General features: G+C 36.6%; 1 protein-coding gene across 5 annotated transcripts in view; it reads left to right on the forward strand.

The window, feature by feature from the left end:
• The window catches only part of LOC132790715 (klarsicht protein), a 171910-nt gene that overhangs the window by 115253 nt on the left and 31637 nt on the right, over positions 1-25020 (forward strand). For all 5 annotated transcript variants that reach the window (XM_060799353.1, XM_060799355.1, XM_060799360.1 and 2 more), the window contains one exon: positions 11437-11853. In XM_060799353.1, the coding sequence (XP_060655336.1) occupies positions 11437-11853 (417 nt within the window). The remainder of the gene's footprint in view (positions 1-11436; positions 11854-25020) is intronic.

Below are 25020 nucleotides of genomic sequence, written 5' to 3' on the forward strand. Positions count from 1 at the left end.
TTGCTTTGCGGTCTTTTTGGCGCTCTTTCACATGGCATCAAAAGCGTAATTCCCGATAGACCTCAACACTCATAAGTTAGTTGCAATGTTATTGAACCGAGCCCACATTATTAACGCCCCAAAAGAGACCCGCAAACAAAACAAAACAAAAAGAGGAAGGAGCCAAAAGACAATATATATATTTAAGTTGGGCGATTAAATGGAGTTTAAGTAATGTCGCTGGGGTTGTGCACAAATTGCAGTTGGTAGCAAATCACGTCCAAAAAGTGCAGGAAAGTGTTGGCCACAATGGACCACGTCCGAGATCAGATTGCTGAGTTTTGTTTTTTGTGTAACTTTTACTTTGCCCCCAACGATGTGCTAACCCTAGAGAGGATGAGCCTCCTCTCTCTCCACTCTCCTCTCCTTCCTGCCATACACTTTCTTCTGGACGCCTTTTAAAAATCAATTTATTCCCGACTCGATCGAATCGTGGCTATACAAGTGCACTCACATGTCGTCGATCAGCGCGTTTGATTGTCGTTTATCTTTCGGAAGTGCCAAACACTGACAAGCTGCTGTCGCTGTCTCAGCTGTTGCTGTTGGAGTTGCACTTGCTGACCCCCAATGTGACCCCAGTGTGCGCTGAGTTATGAACCCGTTCGCCGCTTAATGAGTTGCACAGCCTGTCGCTTGAGGCTGCAACTTGAGGATGAGGAGGCGGTCCACTACGCCACACTATGAATCGTTTTTTTTGCTTTTTTGGGGGTCTCTTGAGTTATGCATGTGCCTGTGTTTTGATTTTGTAGCTTCTGGGCAAACAGACAGACTCCTACTTTGCCTCCTCCTCCTTTAGTTGCATCTCAACTCCTTCCAAATTGAGGTGTCGTAATTGTTGAAGAGAGAAAAAATACAAAAAACCACAGCGATTCACTTGGCTGCATCGTTGTTTGTTGTTCATCTCCACCTGTTTTTTTTTGCGGCTGATAGTGAAAGTCAAGCAAAAAAGTTTTCGTCCATTGTTTGTTTTTGCCCCCAGGACGGTTTTTTTTTTATTTTTGGCAAACTTAATTTGCAATGCACAACAAAACTATGGTATTTGTCTATAGTATTGATGATGCCTTATGCCTAATTTATTAAATGCCAGTTAAGATTTTTATTTTTTTCCAATGTAATTAAAATCTTTTCAGTTTTAAATGCATCACGTATATTTCCTTTCCTTTTTCACATCCATATTGATAGCGTATTTAGTTGTCGGTCTCTCACTATTAACTATATGTTTAATTTGTTTTCTTTGCTGTTTTTTTTGCGTTTTATTATTTTTTGATGGCATTGCCTTTGGTTAGTTTTTGGAGGTAATTATATTATCCCCATTGTACAACTCTTTTGATGGGCACTTAATTTGCCAAATGTCGATTTTCAATTATAGTCGTTGAATGTTACTTTTGCTTTTGGCCACGCCCCATTTGCAACTTGTCAAGAAAGTTGCAAGAAAGGATCAGAGAGGAAGAGAGACATCATTAAGTTTCAGCGGTTCAATAAAGGTTAAATGAATTGATCAAATTATCATAATTTCAAATGGTGCACTTCGTATAAAGATTATGATTATTGTTGCTTCGAGCATTTAAATAAGATTTAAGCAGGTGTGTTTAATGGTATTTAAATGGCAAATTATTAGTATTAGAAATAAGTAATATCTTATAATTATGTGAAAGGGAAGTAATCGAGTTGGTCTAAGAGGATGTTGGTATAAAAATATACTAAACATTCGCTTTTCTGTTGATTATATTGAATCAAAATATTCAGTTGTTTCTAAAAAACAAGTAGCAAAGTTACAGATGAGTGGGAGATACACGCTTCCCATTTTCAAAAGTGTACAATTTTATACTTAAAGTATACCAAATTAATATACCAAAAATACTGCAATATACCGTATCAATATACCAAACATACTAAGATATACCGAATTATAATATAAAAATGTAGTTCATTAATATACCGAAAATTCAAAATATATATATACCGTACTGATATACCGAAAAATATTGTATATATACTGTCAATATACTGTATACTATATTTATAATATGAAAAAGTTAGTTAATCAATATACCAAAAAATACTGAACTATAGCCAACACTATATTTGGTATTTCTGAATACTAAAATAAAATTTCTGGACATGATATTTTATCGCTGATGATATATCTTCACCTTAGATTAAAATTCCAAGTTTTCCATAGTTTTTGTCGAATAGACAAAGTTCTCTAGTAATAAATACAAAATTTCATTATTTATTAACCTACAAAACACAAAATTATTTATTGTTTTACTCGAAATACATTTTGAGTTGAACATAAATCAAATCTCTCATCACTTGATTCTAACATGTAAATTCTTTATACAAATGCTTTGATAATCCTAGCTATGCCATGCATAAATTACAGTTCCATCTATTCCCATTCCCAAAAAGGTCACCCTAAGTTCAGTTTGGCGCATAAAAATTACACAGATTAGCTGCTGCAACTGCCACAGTGCAATGCGATTGTCTGTGGATGCCACATGTCTTATCAACAGATTCCTTAATGGTCTTCCACCATCAAAACAACTACAGATTAACCCAAGAGTTAACCCGCATGTTTGAGATGCAAAGATTAATGTACGACAATCTACAATATTGACCTTGACTTGAGTGTACAGTAAAGCATCGTTGCAGTGCACAACGTGCCCCATTAAGTTGCAACCTTCAATCAGAGCTCGTGGAAATTGTAATTGCCCAATTAAATGTTGCACAACAATAATTGTGATTATTATTTGCTCAATAATTAGTCAAACTATGCAAAGCTTTTCCATTACCATTTCCATGGCAATTTTCCATATTTTTTGGCCATTTGCATTTGATGGCTAAACGCATTTGGTCAACGTCGATTATGAGCATTTGTCAAGTGCAGCTTATGTGGATTTTTACCGGCGATCATTTGTTAACTGTCGCGAGCTGCCAGAAAATTGTGAAAATGTGCTGCCAAATGGGAAAGCCAAGCTTAGCCAAAGAAAATGTGCCCCCCGTGCCTGTTTTGTGGTTAGTTACCATTTTTGTTCGGCGATCGGAAAATCAATCACAATGGATTTGAAATCGGATTTGGATTTGTGCCAAAGAGTTATTGTTGTTTGATTTTTCCACAATTATTTCAAATATGCTGCGCTTTCTACAATGAAAGAAGTAAGACACACAAAATTGGAGTAAATCACGTCAAGTATTGACCTTCCGGAGTTCAGTGAACTTGTTCACCTAAATCTTGCTGCCACATTTGATACCCAACTCGAGAGCTCTCTCACAACATATCGGATTACCAAACAAGGCCCCCCAAAAAAAAAACAACATACTCAGTAGTTGTAGTGGACATGTTGAACACTTTCAACACATCAAACGAAATGAGTCGTCGCGTCGTGTGGTCTTTGGGGCAAAGCCACAACTGAAGTGCAATTAAGTGCCTGGCCAAGAGTGTGGGCTATAAACGACAGCGCCAAATGACCCAACTACCAAGCCAGCAACTTCATTTCAAATACCATTGGCAAGGTCACTTTTAGCCAAGATCAGCCAAAAAGAGTCGAAGCATAGCGAACACTTTCAATGAAAGGTTGAGTCTTAATCTTTATTGCCCATTGACTAACTAAGTGAATATACATATATAGTATGTTAGTTAGTGAGTCTTGGTTGAAATTCGGTAGTTGAAAGCTATTCCGTCTGGCAATTAAAACGATATTATTACCAACGGTCAATGTACCAGGTACCGCTAAAAGTAGTTGAGAGAGATCCCCCCCGAAAAACGTTTTGGGCTAACGACTTGTTAATTGTGCAATAAATAGAAAGCGACCCAAGACAAGCCAAGCCAAGTGAAGACAAAAGCCAGAGACGACTTCCATTGCTGCCCCTTGATGTTGTAATAATTGAAATTTAATGCTTCAGTTGCAGTGCAGTGAAAGCGAGCACAAAGGATTTGCTTTTTAAGCACAAATAAATGAGTGAAATAAAAGCAGCCTAAAAATTATCAATCAAAGTAGTTTTTTTTCTAGATTCTGAGAAAGTATGCGACTTGGTTAAGTTGAAGTTCCCAAAATTAATTACATAAACAGTTAAAGCTTGGCAATTTCATAATCAGTTTAAGCATTAAAAAGCATGTAACATGTTTTTAATGAGACCACAAGGAAAAACTTAACAAACGGTTGACAAAACAGACGCAGACGAAGACGAAACTTGTTCTCGCTTGTCGAGCCAAAAAGAAAAATTCCCCCCCATGGACTTTGAGAACGTGACGGCAACAAAAGCTACAGCATCATCATCATCATCATCATTATTATTATCATCATCGTCTCTCGTCGTCGTCGTTGTTGTCGTCGTCGGCGGCGACTTCGTCTCGGTCGTCGTCTTATCGTGGCCAGCTCCGAACGTGACACTCGAACGTGATTATGTCAACCGTGTCGTTGTCGTCGTCTCTTTAATATCAGCCAGCTTCGTTGGTCGCTATCCTCTTCTTCCCCTTACTTCTTCGTCTCTCTCTCTTTGATGTGTTACTCAATAGTCCGCGACGAGCCGGGTTTTTAACTGTTTGCTCTTTTACTCTCTGTCTGTTCGTCTCTTTGTCTACTGCTGCATTCTTAGAACCGTTTTCAGTATAAGTCTCTCTCTCCTTTTTTTTTCTCTTTGTGGGTTAATTCCCAGTGCATTTGCTGGCAGCACGTTGACATCATTCCGATTGCCTTTTTTTGGCCTGTTTTCTGGGTCAGCAGTTGGGTCATTTGTTTGCTTTGAATGACTCCCAGGCAGATTAATTGCTCGCTGACAAGCAACGTGCGATAGAGTGTTGCACTTAACACCCAAGCACCCCGACCGAGTGGCTTAACTGCACTCACTTCCTATGAGGGCTCCACCTCAAAAATATATACCCTAGAAAAGTGACAAAAGAGTGTAATAAACTGTGAAGATTTATGGAATAGAAAAACCAAGAATATGTGAGTTTGCATAATGAAAATACGAAAACTACAATATCTAAAGTCGATGTGTTCGTTGAATAAAAAATCATATAAGAATAAAAATAATCCCGTAAACTATTTCACAAACAACATTCTAAAGAAACTATAAATTTATTTCATACCATATTTCCTACATCTCATAAATTGTGAACAATATACAGAAAACTGAAGAATAACGAAATTAGAATTGTGCTTGCAAAAGAAAAAGGAATCATTTTGTATTGCCTTTGAATTTTTGGAAATATAATCAAAAAAGATAATAGAACCATTATAAAAATGATTGAATTGCTACCATATTCTATAAATTTTCATTACCTCAATATATAGAAACGAAAAAACAATTAAAGTGCGGAGTAAACATATATTTTTGAATAGAAAGCTTAACATTTGAAAATGTTAAAATGATGAAAGTTACCTTTCTTCTTCCTTTATTCTCAATTCTTTCATAGAATTTTAATTTTTTAAAATTTAATTCCGAAATGTAGTTCTAAAGATTTTAAAAATGATTGCTAGTTTATATATCTTCATCTTACTTCTCAACTTGTTCATAACGAGAAACTTTCACAGGGTATCCCTTAGTTTGACACCTACAAAACGAAGATCACTTTGTTTATTTTCTCACACCTCGCCGTGTCGCAAGTGTCAATTTCGTTGTCTGTGTCTCCAGCAACATCTCCATCTCCATTTCCCGTCTTTCCGCTTGTCATTTGTCATTTACCTTGTCAATAGTGAGAGATCTCTCTCTCAACTCCCCCAACTCTAGTCAATGTAACTCAACTCAAGTCAACTCAACTATCGTGCAACATGATGTGTTGTCCAGGTAATTAGAGTCAGCGCAGTTTTGCTTGTTGCACGCTCAAATTAGTCGCTTCCCAAAACCGGGCAGTCCAATTTTTTTTATACTTGGCGTGTATTTGGTCTATTTAAAGGCGCTTTTTCGATAGCGATTTGGAAGTGTTCCAAATGCCGTGACTATTTCACTACGAAAATATTTCCCGAGTGAGCAAAAAGTTGTGCGCGTTCCAATTTATGTGACATGTTGGAAATGTTTGTTGTTGTTATTATTATCGTTGTTGTTGTCGTCTTGGGGATTCGTTCATTGACTTCCTGCTGTGCAGAAAATATGCTTAGATATTTTTTTTGACATGTTTAATCCATAAGCCTAATTCCTAATGCCAATAAAATGTTGCTAAAGCGCGACTTGCACTGACTTGTGAATGACATTTATGAATACAACAAATTTTAGTAGTCACGAAATGATTCACAGATTGTATATTGAGAATAGAGCAAAGATGGGCGGATGCCTCCCCACAGAAAAAGCAAAAGCAACAGCAACAAAAAACATTGTCTAGGGGCGATAAAGAATTTAAGAAACGCGGTCGAGGTCACGTACTGACATTTTCGATAATGAATGATAATGTTGTTGTAGCAGCTAGTTAATTGTTGTTGTTGTTGTTGTTGCTGCTGGTGTGGCAGCAACGATTGCTCAACTAACTATAGCCACAACATTGTGAGTCAACGAACCTCACACTCAGTCAGCAAAAACGAAAAAAAAAAGATCTAGAGATAGAGAGACGTGCCCAGTATTTAGCTTTTTATAAATAGACAACGCATTAGAAGACGCACGATTTCTTCAACATTTGCATGAAATTTGTTTTGTGCCCCGAATGAGAAATCACAAATAAAGAAGTCTGCGTGTGTGCGTCATGGTGTGGCAGACAGACAACAATTGGAGGACACTGTTGTAAAAAGTGTTGCAATCTCTGCTGCGGCTGCCCAATTAGCATTTCGTTGGCAAAACTGTGGCAGAAACTCATTTTTTTAGCTTCTCTAGTTTAATGCTTAATGGATACTCACAAATCATAATCAAGCTGTAGCTTAACTTATGAGAAATCATAAAAAGAATGCTGTAAATGTAAAAGGCAAATTAGGCATATTACGTATACGACATGGTCAACACAGAAGTAAATGTGGAATGTGAAAGACAATGCTGAGGGGGAAATGTGAAAGAAATATAAAACAATTAGTGGCACGTGAAAAATTACTTATCTAATTGATAGGGGCCAATAAAATTCATATTATTTAACCACTAAATACTTGAAATTAATGTGAGATAAATTACCAAATAAATAATAGCAAAACAATTTTCAGTTTGAGTTGCAGAAAAGTGTGCACAAAAATAGAAAGGGTTGTAAAAGTTATAAATGAGAGTTGGAGTTATATAAATATGCACATTTTATTATGAGCAAATGAATTTGAAAAATATTATTAATATGAATCTGTAGATTGAAAAGGGAAAGGAAGACTTTTTACTTTATGAGAAATTTAAAATTATAATAAAATAAAAAAAAACTAATTTAAAAAAAAATTTAAAAATATAATTTAGAGTATAAATACAAAATGGATAGCAAATCTATAATAATAACGTAGTTAAAAACATTGAAAAATATAATATAGAGTATAATTAAAGTGTGCAGAACAATTTAAAATAAGTAAGTCGAGTGTGCTCGACTGTGAGATACCCACTACTCAAAACAGTGCGGTATTAATTTTACAATGTACCAAATTAATATACCGAAAAAATAATATCAATGTGACATTTGGTATTATTTTTGTTATCAATGTAGTACTACATTGAAGAGGTGGGGTATATATTTTTAAATATACTAAATCAATGAAAAAAATACGGCAAAAATACTAAAAAAAACCAAAGGATATATTTGGTATATCGATATAGTAGTACTACATTCAAGAGGTGGGGTATTAATTTTAAAATATACTAAATCAAAAATACTAAAAATATACCAAAGGTTATATTTGGTATATCGATATAGTACCACATTCAAAATATACCATGGAAAGCAAAATATACCAGACTGTCAGGCAAAACAACAACAACGTAGTAAATTGGCAATTTTCCCCACACAAAAGTATTTCTTTAATAACTTCCACATCTTATCGGATTGCAACCACATTTTCTGAAATCATAAAGACTCTTTAGTATTGTATTTAACAAAATAAAATATGTATAGGAAATTCATAGTAATACCCTAGCTAAGTCACATTTTCTTAAGTTTAAGACTTAAAATAAAAGATTTGCATTTTATTGCAATACCAAGAAAAATGACTCCTAACAATATTCATGGTCAGCTTGAAGAGTCAGGCAAACTCAGCTCTACATTCATTTGTATTATTTATTTGTTATTCTTTTCGATTGCTGCATTTCTCGACTGCTGCACAGTGCAGTGCATTCACTTTTCTTTAGCCATAACTTGTGAGCTGAACTCCGCTTTGCGCTGCCTTCAATATCTTTTTGCCAATGGGCGCCGCTGGTTGAGTGTCTCAAAGTCTCAATTGCAATCACAACAGCGGAGAACATCTCAAGTTCAGTCGCAGATTAGTCACGAACTTTTTGCATAAAAAAACAAAACGTATTCTGGCTCATATTTTGTTCTCTTCTTTTTGGTTTAGCTTTTGTTGTTGTTTCTGGTGTTTCTGGTGGCTCAGCTCAGCTTTCAGGTGGGTGGGTGAGTGAGCGTGTGCAAAATGCATTAAGAGGCTCGCCAAATTGCCAAGACCAAGAGCCAAGAGTCGTGCAAAGATTGGGAGTGGTGGCAAAGCCACCGCAAGGCCCAGCAGCCAACCTCCAGCAACCAAAGCAGCTACAACTGAACTCGACTAAACAAAGAGAAAGGCGTTGCTCTGTGGCAGCCACAATGTGTCTTGCCTCGTGGCTGACTCTAGAGTTGAAGCTTGTTCCCTCTCTCTCTCTTCTGCGAATGTAATGAGCCGCAAGTATCGCAAATAAGCAGCCGCTTGTGCCACACCCACCCGCCTCCACACACCTGCCTAGACTCGAAGCTCTCAAGAACTTGGAAGATGACTCGACTCACCTCAAGTAAAGACTGAACTAAAGTTGATTTTTATTTGCCCAAAATGGCCAAGCCTCTAAAATGAAGTTTCCTCCTCCCTCTCTCTCAAGAGTTCTTTTGCAGCTCATAATTAGATATAATGATAAAAATCATAATGCAAACAATTTTGAGCTCGTGTTTGTAATGACGCAGAAAATTGTCTAGCAAGAAACAAGGAAATTCCAATGTGCAGCTCGTTTAAATATTTACAGGAAAATTGTTGATCGAAGCAACGTTGTTAACTATAAAGCCATTGAACTGGAAGCGAGTTTGTTTATTCGAGAAGAAGCATAACAAAATGATAAAGATCCACATATTGATGAGTTCTGCAAAGAATAAACTTGGGGGAAAAACTCGAAAGAGATTTTGAAATATTTACATTGCAAGGGAAATTTTTGTTGTCAACTTTGATCAAGAGTAAAAGTCAAAAAATTGACCGTCAAAAATGAAAAACTTTCCCGCTGCAGACTTTCGCGTAAAAGCAAAAGCGAACAAAATAAATCATTCTGGTGTTTGCAGCAGCTGTCGAAATGTTTGCCAAAATGTCAAAATGTCGATGGCAATCAATTTCATAAACTCACGACGATCGCCTTTTGTGTGTGTGACATTTCAATTTGTTGCAGGGAAAAGGGAACAGGTGAAAATTGATATTTATGAGTTGAGTGTAAATGCATTTTCACCTCTTCAAATGCGGTTCAAGGATGTGTGATTGTCCAGGTGTTGCAACAAGCAAAAAGACGCTTTATCATATTTATCGACAGACAGTCAGTATATACTAGTTGTTGTTGCTATTTACTTAGCCAACAGTCAAAATGATGCAAGAGTTCATTTCGGGGTTAAACTGTTGTATGAAGATCAATGTGCGATTAACAAACGTCAGAGGTCTCTTCTTCTTCCCAACATGTGGTTTTTCTTTCAGCCTGTCGTTGGCTATTTTGAGTGGGTGTCATTGTGCGGCATTTGCAGCATTTGCCACGCCTCTCTGACTGCGACTCCAACTCCGCCCCGCCTTCAACTGCAGCTTCAGTTGGAGTTGGAGGTCAACTTTGACCGGTGCGTGTCAATTACATTGTAATTATTTTCATAGTTGCTTTTTGATAAATTGAATATCGCACGCTGCGCTGAGCGTGGACACAATGCGGAAAGTCTTTTTCGCCCATCAACAATTTATCGATTAATCTGCGCAGACAAAACAATGGAGACGACGGCTTATGCAATAGTGTGTGTGGGATTTGACCTTTGTTTTGTGTGTTGGGGGCGAAGATGACAAATGAGTGATGAAAATCTAAAAAGACGCTTTGGTTGTCTGCCCCCCAAAACGGAAATGCAGACGATGCCAGGAGTCAATTGCACTCGCAGAAAGAGTTGTGGAAATATTGAAAGATAAATTGTAGAGATAACACAAAAGATTAATTTGTTGACGGTTCTTTTAACTATAAAGCTTGAGTTAGTATTACTAAAAGTTAAGTAATATTAAAAAGAGTTAATATTTAATCAAAAAAGTAAACACGATGATAATAATGCTATATTTGAACTATATTTGCACATAAATAAAAATAGAGTAAGATAATATTGTTGCACCTTATACAATATTTAGTATTAAATCTTACCATAATATTTGATCCACTTAAATAAAAATAAAATAAGACTGTTTCATTTCAAACTATATTTAAAGAGAATACGTAAACACACATTAAACTCTAAAGTCTTTGGAACTTAACTCAAAATTAAATAAGACTATATAATTCAAAGAGTAGTTAGTATTAAATTTAAGTAGAAGTAAAGAAAGACAATACTTATTATATACTACTTTATACTTATTATATAATAAACTTAAACTAACTTTTTATTAAAAAATAGAGCAAAATAATACTGTTACACTTAATTCCACTCTAAAGTTTGTTGAACCTAACTAAAAATAAAATAGGATTATATTGTTGGACTCCAAAGTATATTTAGTATATAATTTAAGTCGAAGTAAAGAAAGGAAATAAACTTTATTCTAAATATATGCTAAATATATAAAAATTTATTCTACTACACTTTATACTAACTATATACTATCTTTATACTAACTAAGAAGCTTCCTACACTTACACGCTTTACAAAATTCAATGCAATATGTATATAATTTCAATTAAATTGTTCTATATAGTTCTAAATTAGTGTTTTATTGAAGTTTAAATTTAAAGATAAGTAAACTTTACTTCACTCAATTTAATGTTAATTTAGTAAGCCCTTTTTTCGCTCAGTGTAGGAGGTGCAGTCAAGTCATTAGAGTTCTCAGTTCTGGAACTGAGTGCTGCACCCAAAGACAAAGGCAAACTTTGATGTTCTTTTTGGCTGGGCGAAAAACCCACGCGAAAAGAAAAATACAAGCACAAGCCCAAAGACAGACAACAACTTCATTTACAACTTGGGTTATATATATTAAGTATACGTGATGTGTGCGCTTTCCAATTGCCTGTCAACGCCAATTAAGACTTTTCTTTTTTTTTCTCGCTGTCTATTCCCAGGTGTTGTACCATGAAATTGTATCACACGCTCGAGTTGTAAGCGCTTGCATACGAGCCGCCTCTGAAAGGGAACGGGCAGCAGAGCAGCAATCACAGCAAACAGCAACCGCAACAGCAACACAACAGCCTGCCTCCCTCACCAGCAACTGTTCGAGTGAGTCGACGACCAGCGAATCGGTGACCAAATCGAATAGTCTAAGCAGCGGTTTTGCCTCAGATGGCGCACCATTGACCACGCCCAGCACAGCAGCCACAACAGCAGCTCCAACAGCAACAGCAGCTCCATCTACAGCTCATCCAAGGAAAGGTGAAGGCAATTTGGAGCGTCTACGCGATCGTTATCATCTGCTCTATTTGAAGGCCTTTGAGCTGCAACTCTGCCTGGACAATTTACTGCGCAAACGCAGCTCCACAGCGGTAAGTTAAATGCGTCCATAAATACACTTTGAGATCGCCTTGACTTTAGCCTTAAACTTGCAAAGCTATAATAAAATCCGACCTCGCCGCTGTTTTCTATTTACGTTTAGAAAATGAGCCGAAAACGCATTGCATTTCTTGAATTCTTGGAAAAAAACAAACTAAAGTAAAATAAAAGCGAAGCAACCACTTTGTGATGCCTCATTTTGTGGCGCCGCTTTCCTTTCCTTAAGTTTACATTATTGCGGCCTTTTTTGTGTCCGCCTCAGCGCCAAATGCGGGCATTTCTAATTACAAAAGTGTCTCTGCTCACTGATTTAATTAATTCATTTGGTGAAAATGCCGACGATGCCGCAAATGCCTCAAAATGTAATCAACGCGGCAAACACAGCAGCAACTTGCAACCAATCGCCATCGACAGATGCTTCAATCCTAAGGCAATTGCATTTCTAGAAAAAGTACAATTTCACCTTCTCAAGAGAGCTCAAATGCCTGGAGAGACATTAATTCTGCCATCAATTGTTTCGTGATTGCTGCTAATTAAATGATTTATCTTTCTGCCTGTTTTTTTGTTGGCGAATTCCAGCAAATGGTTAATTTAAACGTTTGTAATTGCTGTGATATCCTTGAGAAAAAACAGCTAAAGTGCAACTTTGTGACTTGTTTTGATGCATCATATCGGTGTCATGAATTTGCAATTAGTTAATTGTGGAAATGCAAGTTCGAAATCGAAATAGGAATCAAATGAGACACATTTTTGTGCTCAGATTTGCTTTAAAGGTGTCATCATTACAGTGACAAAGATGTTTTAAAATATTTGTATTTTAATTTAAAAAGAAAAGCAAAATATAACTCATATTTAATGAATACATTTTGCATGTAATGTTGAAAATGTATAAGGCTGATTTCGTTGTTTGTAACTGATTTTTTCTATAGACCAAACTTTGATAATCTTTTAATGTATTAAGAAATTTTAGTACGGATTTATAGGGCAGAAGAAGTCATCTTCGACTCCATAAAGTATATATATTCTTGATAAGCATTAACAGGCGAGACAATATAGACATGTCCGTCTTTCTGTCTGTCTGTCTGTCCGTCCATATGAAGCACTGAATCTCAGAGACTATATAGTTTTCTTACTTGTTTATTCTGAAGTAAATCCAGAAAGGTTATAAATTCTTTATATAAAAACTTTCCATTCAATCAAACTATCTTAAATATAATCTTATATATCTCTTCTAATGCTTTTCAAATTGCAATTTATGTGTAAGTGCAATCTACTGCATACTCTTTTTACTTTGTGACAGTTTTACAGCCTCTCTATAGCACTTTGAAGTTATTATCTTTTACTTTTACTTAAGAACACGACACAAATAAAAGTGTCTTCCACTTTCTATGTTTGGCTTTGTTTTGGCATAACAAGTTCCTTTTTAGCCTTTCAATTGCATCCAACGACAACAGCAACAATCTCTCAATTTTGCGTGGCTTCATTGCACTGCACTTTTCTCCACTCTCCACTTCCTCACTCTCCACTATTCCTTACTGCTCTGCTCTGCACTGCTCTATCCTATACAGTCTCCACTTACTTGCTCTGCACTACTCTACTCTACACACTCTGCACATTTCTATACTCTTCACTCTTTATTCTATGTGCATGCATCCCACTCACTTGACACACAGCTGGCTGCTAGTGAAAGTTTTTTCCTATAATCACATTGACCCAGTTTTAGCGAGATTCTTCTGCCCACAACTCCCTCTCTCCAGCTTCCTCTGCTTCTTCTTTTCGAATCCAGCTTTTGCTCTGATTTAGAGCACTTAAATCGTTTCCCGGTGCAAAGTTCTGAGTGGAGTCGACTCCCTGTTGCTGTTGTTGTTGCTGCTGTTGCTTTTGGCCTGTGGTAAGACACAGCATATAATTGCAATCGTTTTGTAAACGCTCTCGGTAACCACATTTTAATTGTGTATAATTTGTGAGCCAGCAAGCGGGAGAGAAAGAGAGATGCAGTCTCTGCCTTGAAAGCTTGGCTTCCGTTGTGACTCGTGCCACGTTATTTACACTGAATGTCGTAACTCATGCAAGGCACGCACTCCCAACTAACTTGCAACTGACCCACACAGCAAAACTTGGCTGCCCTCTGTGGCAGCAACAGCAACAACAGCTGCCGCTGCCTCTCATTGTGGCTGTCAAGCCTGCGGCTCTGGAGCAGAGCAGTTCATGATGCCCGCTTTAAACCGCTTCATTTGAGTCTCGAGTTTCTCCTAGCCCGCTTTTCGGCTTCGGTCTCTCTCTCTCTCTCTGATGCAACAATTTGCATTTGATCGCCGCCAGCTAAGCATAGGCACACTTCCCCCTCTCTCTGCCCCCTCTCGTTTGACACGCCCCCCTTTAGCTGTGACCAATTTGCCGCCTACTCTGCATACTGGACACGACGCTCGGTGGTGCCTTATAATTTGCAACACTTTCCTGACTGATTTTTCTGTGTGCTCCACATTTTGTGCTTAGGCCACATGCTAATTTTTGCGGCGGATAAGCCTAAAGATAAGTCGCTGCCACATGTGGCAAAAACACACGTAATCAACAAATGTCAAATGTGATCATTAATTTAGCTGCTTTTTGCCTGCTGCTGTCAATAAACCAAAAAAACCCGAAAAAAACAGAAAAACCTGGCAGCTGCCAGTGTTGTAAAATGCAGCGCAGAAATTATGCCCAATATAAAATCAAATTACACATGAAACGAGTAAAAGTGAAATTTATGGCGACCCCGACTGCAACAGCAACAGCAACATCAACAGCAAACATTGCAAACTTGGCCCAGAGGTCGACTCTTCACCTACAACTTACCACTTCGAACTTGCCACATCAGCTGCTGTTGCAGCTGCCGCCACAAAAAAGTGGAAAGTAGCCAAAGTTTAGATGCACAGAGAGAAAGAGAGGAAACAAAGTAGGGGACAAAAAATAAGCACAACAAATGAAAATAAACCAAATCAAATTTACGACGTGCCCAGCGAGCTCAACTCCTCATAAAATGCTTTTTGCCTGTTATGCATTTTATTTCTCTTGGGCTTTGTCTTCGCTTCTCTCCTCTTCATTTTCCACTCTCACTTCACTCCCTTCCCCACCGCACCAAGCTGCTTCGCTCCTCTCGATAAACAAATGCAATGCTGTCAGTCGAATTACATTGATTACACTTGATTATTATATTTGCTTGTTTTGTGTTTTTTGTGGTTGCTCGCTTCCCTTGTATTTTCTTGTTGTATTTTCTTGGCCCTTTGCCTTGTCTTGTTTATTCTTGGCAGGGCCAATGCACCTTTTGATTGATTCATCAGTTAGCCAGTTGAAGGCCACCAACTGCAGCGAAAGTGTTGAAAGCTCCTCACACTCAGGCACATCTGGCCACAGCTGCTACTTATAACAAATTTATATTCGAGTTCGGAAAAACTGCTGCCGCCTTTTGTATTAGCCTTAAAATGTATTGCAAACAAAGGTCTAGCCATAAATTAATTAACAAGACAATAGCAAACGAGTAAATACTGCAGCTTGGCAACAAAAGCTTTAAATATTTAGCCAAAAGACAAAGGCAAGTTCTCAGTTCGCAGTAAACAGTTTACGAATACAACGATACAAATTTGGCAATGCGTCATAAAAGTTTGCAAATTTAACACAAAAGTAGACTTGAGGAAGCCAACATTATTTACTAATGAATTGGCTTTAGTTCTTCTGCTTATTTTGGCGCTTTACAACACTGATATAACGATTTTTAACAATTATTTGTGGGCTTGACCAACACTGATAATAAAGGGAAATTCAAAGTTAACAGTGACATTGAAATCTTTGTGAGTAAACATAATTAAAAATGAAGAATATTTTAAAAATAGAAAATTTGTATAAAACTTCAAAATTTTCGACATACTGAAATTTGTGTTCTACAGCTTTGAATCAAAGCACAAAAAAATTTAGAGAACTTCTTAAATATTTTAAAGGAAATTACCGAATATAACAAAAATGAAGAGAATTTAGAGTACAGTCAAAAGTTGACTTGAGGAAGCCAACATTATATACTAATGAATTGGCTTTAGTTCTTCTGCCTATTTTGACGCTTTACAACACTAATATATCGATTTTTAACAATGCTTTTTTGTGGGATTTACCAATACTGAATTGTGAGTAATCTTATTAAAAGGTAAAACATAATTTAAAAATAAAAAATTTGTATAAAACTACAAAATTTAAAAATAATATAAAAAGAAATCATTTCAAAGTTTTCAAAATATTTATCTATTATACACAACTCAAAATATGTTAATGCGTTTATTAACACTGGTTGGATGAATTCCTTACTACATTATTTCCTTTCGATCTATCAAAAAAGCTGCATTGTATAGGACCAAAATATATGTGCAGTAGTTCAGTTCTAGTCCACAGAAATAGTACTTTCTTACAAACTTTTTAACACCATTCAATTACTGTTTTCTCAATCAAATTAATAAAAATTCCCACACAACGTTATTCAACACTTATCAAGTGACATTTCCTGTGCTAACCTTGGCATTGAAACGTTTGCAAATGATGACAAAAAAAAAAAGAAAGAGAAATGTGTGATCAAACTGAAAATAGATTAAAGACAATTTTATTGGACACACATTCGACACGACGTTTAGCAACACTTGACAAAAACAATGTGCAGCTAATTGGATTTTGCTATAGTCTGACACACAACAATACAATGACGAGCAGCCAATTAACGTCGATCAATATACATACGAGTAATAAAAATTTTGTTAATAATTTATGAATTTAATTGCCAATCGATGAATGTACGAATCGAAATGATTGAATGCGGCACATCAATCAAAAAGGCCAAGAGCATAAATCAATCTTGTTATGCGAATAGAGCGAACGGTAGCAACAACAACAACAAAACTGAGAAAAACTTAAATAAATAGCTCATAATAAAAACTTAGAGACACAAAAAAAATGAAAAAATGCAAATTAGAGTGTTTAGTCGTTATACGTATTTTATAGTTATTTATTTATTGGCTGCGAAAAGGCACGAAAATGAATGAATGCGCAGTGAATAAAAATTGACGTGCAACAAATGTTGCTGCAACTTTAGTGCAGTAGTTTTTGGTGTTGTTCGTGCTTGGAATATCGGAACTGCATTTGCATGTTGTGTGTGTGTTGTTGCAACAACAACTGACAACTACAAATTGTGACTATTAAATATTGTGTGAGTGCATGTTGAATGCATGTGGCAGTGACTGTGGCAGGTAGTCGCCCGGAAGATGCGAGTGCCGCAAATTAAATCACAATAATTATGTAAATTTTACAGTGTTTATAGCTTGTTTTGGGGCGTGACACCCACAACACACACACACACTGCGCAATGCGGAAGCTGGCAGCAGCATGCCACACACTCACTTGCCACTTGCCACAGCAAAAAACTTTAAACAATGGCCCGAAAAACAAAAAGCTTAAGTTTCACTTTCGACTGACGCGCCGTCGCGTTGCAAGGCCGTTGTTGCAGCTGCCACACAGCAATGCTTAAGCCAAAGTAATTACCACGCCGCACGGGTCTCACTTTCTGTGCTGCTGCTGCTTTCCAAGCGCAGTAATTAGCCGCTGGCCGTAGCCAAGCAGCAGCAGCAGCAACCAACACACAAAAACAGTTACCAAAATGGCTCATGTAATTGGAAATTTGTTTGGTCGTCGTCGTGTGTGCGGTTAGCAGGCAAATTGGGTGGGTTTTTGTGAGAAATTGTTTTATAATGTGGCCACATCCCCAGCAACACAGCAACACAACAGCAACCACAACAACACTCGACAACAACAACAACAACAGCAACTATAAAACAGTTGCTGCAAGCCGTTAGTTGATCTACTTTTGGTGGCAGTTAATGATGCAGCTTGAAATCGAACTCAAAGTGTGCTGCAAGTTTCTGTTGCTGTTGCTGCTGCGGCTTTGCTGTCTCTTGGCTCATTTTCAATTACCCAGATAATGTGGGCTTCCATGTGCCATTTATTGTTCATTATTCCGGCAGATTGGCAAACTGCGTGCCGCGATTATTAATCACAACTTCACTGAGCAGGTTGTGAATGATGAGATGTGACTGCGAAATGAACAACAGATAATGCAATTCCGATAATGGAAATTCAAATTGTCAATGGCAGAGGGGCATAATGATTGAGAGTTGACGCTGAAAATACAGAAATTTGTGTTCAACTGCTTTAAAGTTATAATGATTGGAAGATGTTACTGAGAACTTTCGACATACTGAAATTTGTGTTCTACAGCTTTAAATTACAAAGGCTTAATCATTGAAAGTAGTTGCTCAGAATTTTCTATATGTAAAAAATTTGTGTTATACAGTTTTAAATCAAAGCACAACAAATTTAGAGTACTTATTAAATATTTCCAAGAAAATTAGCGAATGTATGTAACATAAATCAAAAGGATAAGAACATTGTACTATAAATTTAAATTTAATGAACATCTAAAATGGCATGTAAAACTGAAATCTCTGTTCTTCTTTTCATTAAACAGCGAATGAATGCAAAAATGTATGAATATAGTGCTATATCAATATACCAAATATAGCCGTTGGTATTTTTTTTTTTTTTAGTATTTTGTGGTATATTAATTCGGTACATTTTAAAATGAAGACCGCACTATTAACTAGACTATATCAATATACCAAATATAGCATTTGGTATATTTTCAGTATTTATGCTGTATATCATTTTGGTATATTTCACTTAATTAATACAGCATTGCCAACTTTTATTGCTCCAACTTTATTTTAGTATTTTTGTGGTATATTAATTTGGTACATATTAAAATGAATACCATAGTATTAGCTATATTATACCAATATACCAAATATAGTATTTGGTATATTTTTAGTATTTATGCTGTATATCAGTTTGGTATATTTGAGTTAATTAATACAGCATTGCACACTTTTATTGTACCAACTTTAATTATGAAAGATTAATAATCATAAACGGTTAAGGATCATAAATTTAGGTATAGTTCATTTAAAGTTAAAGCCTTTGATCCTTAATGTTCACCCATTTATACACAAGCGTTAAATGCACTTAAATATTAATACGGCAATTTAGTATAAGAAATATATAATTTGTCAGCTGCTATTTTTTGCTCGCCATCTGAATATTACTCTCAATTTTTACAACTTTTTTTAATGACTGCGATTTGACGCAAATTATTTGGCTACCGTCATAAAATGGTGAATTGTGCTGGTCATTAAATGCGATTCATTGACGACTTTAATAATTTGTAAATCAAGCATAATTAACGATTGTAAAACCGAAAACAGAAATACCCAAAGTTTAGAGTTTTAATAAGAAATCCATGTCATAAAAGATTAATTGCAAAGACAACAACAACATTGATGGAGGCCCCCCATAAGTAAACTATATTGAATGATTGCTATAAAGACAAAGAAAAAAAATTCTGAATAACAAAAGTAGAGAAAAAGTAGCAGAAAATTGCTTCATTGTGTGGCAGCAGCTGGTAAACACACATTCGAACGAGATGTGGCCACAAAAGTATAATCAAATGGGGGAAATTACCATGCCACAAGTTGTGAAGTCGAACTGTAAACAAAAGCAAAGCAGCCAGAAAAGAGCAACCAACAACTAGCAACCAGCAACATGTTGCTGTTGTCAATGGCAGATGAATCAAATGGATAAAGAAACAAAAGACAAAACAGCAGCATCTGTGAAGTTGTCCTGTTTTTTTATTGTTGCAAATGCCCTGCGAGATGATTTGGCCATTTGCCGCATTTAGTTGCATTTATGGCATATTGACATTTTGCGGCCTCAAATGTCAATCGTCGGCCTTTTGTCTTTGTCTTTGTCTTTTTTTTTGGCTGCTTTTTATTGCGCTTCAATTGTCACCATCAGCGATGTGGCAAGCTGCTGCTGCTGCTGCTGACGCTGTGCCACAAATGGCATGCTAAATACTGCACTGTTTGCCATTAATCAACAAGCAACACCTTAAATGCAAATGTGTCTGCCACACAAAAAGGCTCAAAGGCGCACGAGCCGCCGACACAAGGAAAGAGCGGAGTGGAGTGAAGAGAGTTGCATGCAACCAACAACAACCTGCAAATTATGAGCAATTGCTGCGTGGCTCAAGCATTGTGGTTGCTGCTGCGTGGGGGGACAAGCGAAGCGTTGGCGGCATCGCGACTGCTGCTTGCCACCCACATGCAACACAGTGAAATGTTGCAGCAACATGTTGCCCGCTGGCGCTGGCGCTGACAACATGGTTTGGGGTCATGCCACAACAGCCATAACAAGAATTTGCCACAGACATTGCTACAAAAAATATAGTCGCCATTCTGTCGAATGTTGCTGCTGCTGGAGTTCGAGTTGCTGTTGTTGTTGCCACATGGAGCAACGCAGCTTGGGGGCAGACAGAGACACAGAGTTGCTCTGGCTAAATTTAGCGTCTAATGCGATTTGTAATATTTGCGCTAAATTGTGGACAATGTGGATGTTGCAGTTGCAGTTGCAGCAGCAGCAGCCACTGTACCAGGAAATGTTTTGCTTCTTTTTTTTTGTGTGTTGCTGCCTCGCAACAGCACAATGAAAGTAATAATATTGTTGCTGCTGCTGCTGCAGCGGGTGCAACACACAGTTGCTGGCAGCAAAAGTCAGCTTTGCATGTTTTATTTGCTTTTTTTCTTTCTCTCGTTGTGTCTCTCTTGTTGCCTGTGGGTTGTCAACGCGTTCGCATTTGTTGCAACAGTGTTGTCATTGCCATTGCTGCTGTTGATGTTGTTGTTGCTGCAGTCAATGTTTTTGTTGCCTGTTGTTTGTTGTGTCTGCAATTTTTCGTTCGCACCATCGTCGACTTTTGCATGGCATTTGTGTTGACGCTCTGTAAACGGATTTAAATTCCATGTGAATTATTTCATAATTATGGCATTCACATCGAGATGAATACTTCAATGATATAAGACAACTATTTACCAGCTGTTGTACTATACAACAATTAATTTCTGGCGACATTAGAACCTGTTAAATTTAAAGCAAACAATAAGAACTATTCATATTGTTTGATCAATCTTAGTACACTCAGAAAAGGGCAGCGTGAAATTAGTTGTAAAGGAAATTAAATAATATTGCTGTATCTCCATTCAAATACCAAAACAATACAGTAGTAATGAATAAGTATATTGAAGGACACGAACTTTGGTCACATTGTCATATTCTCTTTCTTATTCTAGACCTAAAGTTTGGTCACATTATTATATTCTCTCTCTTCTTCAAGATTTCTGAACGTGACATAAAATCTGGTCACGTTATTAGATTCTCTTCTTCTAGATTTCTGAGTGTGACATGAAGCTATATTCTCTCTCTCTCTCAATATTGATTTCTGATTATGTTGTGGAAGTAAATAATTAAATATCAAAATAGAAATCAAAAAACTTCAATCAAAGTGTTATACTAATTAACTCTGGTCCCAAACAAATATCATTTACCTAGATTGAATCTAGTTTTCAATGATTACTTAACGAATCAGTGTATTTAAAGTCATGAAGTCTGGTCACATTGTTCGATTCTCTCTCTTTTTAAAGATTTCTGACTGCGACATGAAGTCTAGTCGCATTTTTACATTCTCTCTCTCTCTCTCTCTCGATATTTCTGAATGTGGCAGAATAAAACTTTAAAACATACATCATGAAATCATGCCCTACTAGTAAACTTTCCTATTGCGTTTTACAATAATGCAGCATCTTTAAAAATTAGTACTTAAATTTATGCTGCGGCTAAGCAGCAACCATATAATTATTTTCTATGATCTATGTAAATTGCAGAATATTAAACAATTTTGTACTGTTTTCTACAATTTTATAGAATTTCTTCTCTCATTTTTGCTTCTAAGTAAATTCTAAACCTTATAATAGTATCACAATAATTTGTTTGAGTGTCTCAATCTAATGCCACCCTGAAATAGCAATAAATAAGCAGCTGTCAGCGCATAGACGTGAACGAATACAAGTTGTGAAGTTGTGTTCACTATGCTATACAACTAACAATTTCCAGTTGCAGCTCACGTTTTTATTGCACGATAATTACACACACACACACACACATGCACACACACACACACACCGTCACATACACCCAAGCTCAATATGTTAATTGAGGTGTTCCCCTACACATCGATGACATGAAAGTGTTTAACGATAATTAAATGCCCGCGTGTGAGAAATTCATAATAATGTTTTCAAATACAAATAAACAAAGAGACCATAAAAAATATGTAGTCAGAAAAAGGAAGAAACAGTAGCCAAAAGCAATCAACAACAAGAAAACTTGACAACAAATTTCCCACAGCACAAAAAATAGAAATACCAAAAAAGACTTATCGAGTAATCGGATTTTGGAGTACTACCTGCAACACATATTCAAGTCGCTGTGGTAAAAGTTCTGCGGAAGGTTGCTCAACCCAATGAGAAATGACATGAGAATTTGTGACAGAGCGAAAGATTGCGTGTTTGTTGTTGTTGCTCTGAGTTGTAAGTTGTAAGTTGTAAGTTGCAGTTGTCGTTTACGTGGCAGATGCTTATCGCACTTTGGCCCAAAGGCAACCTTAATGATAGTTTAAGCGAGCGAGAAAAGGAAACACCAAGTCAGTCAAATGAGGTGCTAAGCTGCCAACACGGCAAAGTCACGTGTCCAGCTCCGCTGCCACGCCTCCTGCCCTCGACGCCCCTTTTGCGGAGTTCGCGTGAAGTGCGTCGCGATAAACCTGAACTTCAGTTTCCAACTAAGGCATGTTGCAAGTAATGCCGCGTCTCTATCTCTATTTGTGGCAGGCGTTGCCGCGTCTCGAGATCGCGCAGGAATTTTGCATAATAAGTTCATAAATTGTGTAGAACAAGAAGAACAAGACCAAAACTACGAGATCAAACAAGACTTCGAGTAGCTGTAGGCTGATGAAAGAGAGAAGTAGACAGAGGCAGAGAGAGAGAGAGAGAGAGAAGCTGAGATGATTTCTAGAAATGAACTGAACTACATCACATCAAATTTAGATATATTCATATTTTATTAATACTTTTTATATGACAAACTTGATGTGACAGATATATTCATATTTTGCATAGACTCTTAATATGATGATAAACTGAACAGATGAATTGAACTGCATCACAACTTATTTAGATAAATTTATAACATATATTTTAGATATTTCTGATGCGTAATTTAAAGCACTGTATGATATCATTCTTTATTTCTGAACTGTTTAAACAAATCTTCAACATTCACATATAAAAAATAGACGCAATTTTCTGTAACTCAACGCAATATACTTTTTAAGTAAATTTGATCAAATTTAGCTTTGTTGTTTATGTTTTTCAAAGATTATTAAACTAAATACCTCTATACGAAATTTAGTATTTACTGTACCTACTAGACTATACCTTGAAGATTCATCTTTTGGATTATATTTTGTAGATATACTTTTAATTTTTTAATTTAGTTTTGTTAATCAAGGTATTTAAGGACTTTAAAATTGATGCCTTTTTTTCTAATATTATAATTTGTTATTCGTTCATAAGGTTTAGATTTACTTCTTCATTTATATTCTTACACTAATCCGATTTATTTTTCTATTTCTGAAATTTCAAAACACTCATCTCTATTGCTGCTCGTAACTCGTTCAAAAAAAAGGGTCAGTCATGGATTATGTTGGTTGTTGTCGTGTTTAGCAGCTTGTCGTTAGATTTTATTGGATTACTGTCATGTTTTCCCCTCCCCACAACTTCCCCATCTAATTTTCGAGAGAGCGTTACAAATGCGGGTGAACACTATGCAAATGGTTAGAAAGTGAGAATAGCCAGATGTTTCGATTGAGTTTCAAACTGAAACATAAACTGAAAACTGAATAGTGTTTACAGTTTGAGTGATCGTTGGGCATCGTTTAATACTTCATTCTTACATTTTGTTTATCATGAAATTGATGTGTAGTGTTGTCCAGCTGAAAGTAATTTACAAGCTCTTCTCCTTTATTTGTCTGGCACAGTTTCACCTGCTGCCAGCTTTTCAAAAGGAAAATCGCTAATGTCTTGTTTATCATAAATAAACACAACAATCAGAAGAAGGCGCCTCCAAGTGCTCAATACACGATAAATCATCAATTTTTATGCCTGCAAAGAATCAGGAATGTAGCATTGCTTTTGACCTTCAGCGTAGCTCGTTAACATGGAAATGAAAATGGAAATTGGAAATTCTTTTGGCCAGAATTACGCAAAATCCGCTAAAAGCTAAAAGAAAAACTTGTTAATGTTCTGGGGGCTATAAAGAAGCTTTGAATTCAATGAGGTAATACATAATGAAATGTTCTGATTATTTTTATGAACATACAGAAAAATGTAATAGCAAAGCGAGGAGGGTGGGAGAGGGGGAGGCACTTTCAAGGTCAAATGAGGTTAAGATGCCAACAACAAGTTGCTGCTTTCCCAAAAAAATAAAGCAAAACAAAAGCTCTTGAACAACTTAACACCTAACACTTGTGTGTTCATGTTTCAAGGGGGCGTCAAGGCCCGCCCCCGCAAAATATGAAGAGTATGCTACCCCTTCACCTCCCTTGACTCCTCCTTCTCCTCTTCATCTGCCACCCACATGACGTGTGCGCCTCGCTTTTTGTTATTTCCACTAGACATTTTTTTATTGTTGTTGTTTTGGTTTTTTGGATTATCTGTCATCTGTCTGGTGGGCCAACAACTGTTTGTCTGTCTCTCTCCCTCTCTCTCTCTCTCACTCTGTCGCTGTACACATTTTCCTTTTATTTTATGTCTGTTTGTCTGGCTCTTGGCCCCCGTGTGCAATTGAAAGCAATTATAACATATGTGAAGAAGGAAGCTCAAAAAAAAAAACTCAGAAAGCATGCCAACTAGCTGGCGAGATGGTTACGTGATGACCAAAGCGAAAAGCGTTGAAAGGCCAATGGGAAAATTTGTGTGAAAATTGTGAAAAATTATGAGACTGACCACAAGAGTTTTGCGAGCAACATTTATACGATATGTTATGCTCTTTCCTCTGATCGCAATCAAGGCGACCAATTAAAAACTCAAACTTCACATTGCCAGGCTAATCAGCAAAAAGTCGGAAAAATTGAATGCACCAGAGTG

Source organism: Drosophila nasuta, chromosome 3 (assembly GCF_023558535.2).
Source record: "Drosophila nasuta strain 15112-1781.00 chromosome 3, ASM2355853v1, whole genome shotgun sequence".
NCBI classification, from domain to species: Eukaryota; Metazoa; Arthropoda; class Insecta; order Diptera; family Drosophilidae; genus Drosophila; species Drosophila nasuta.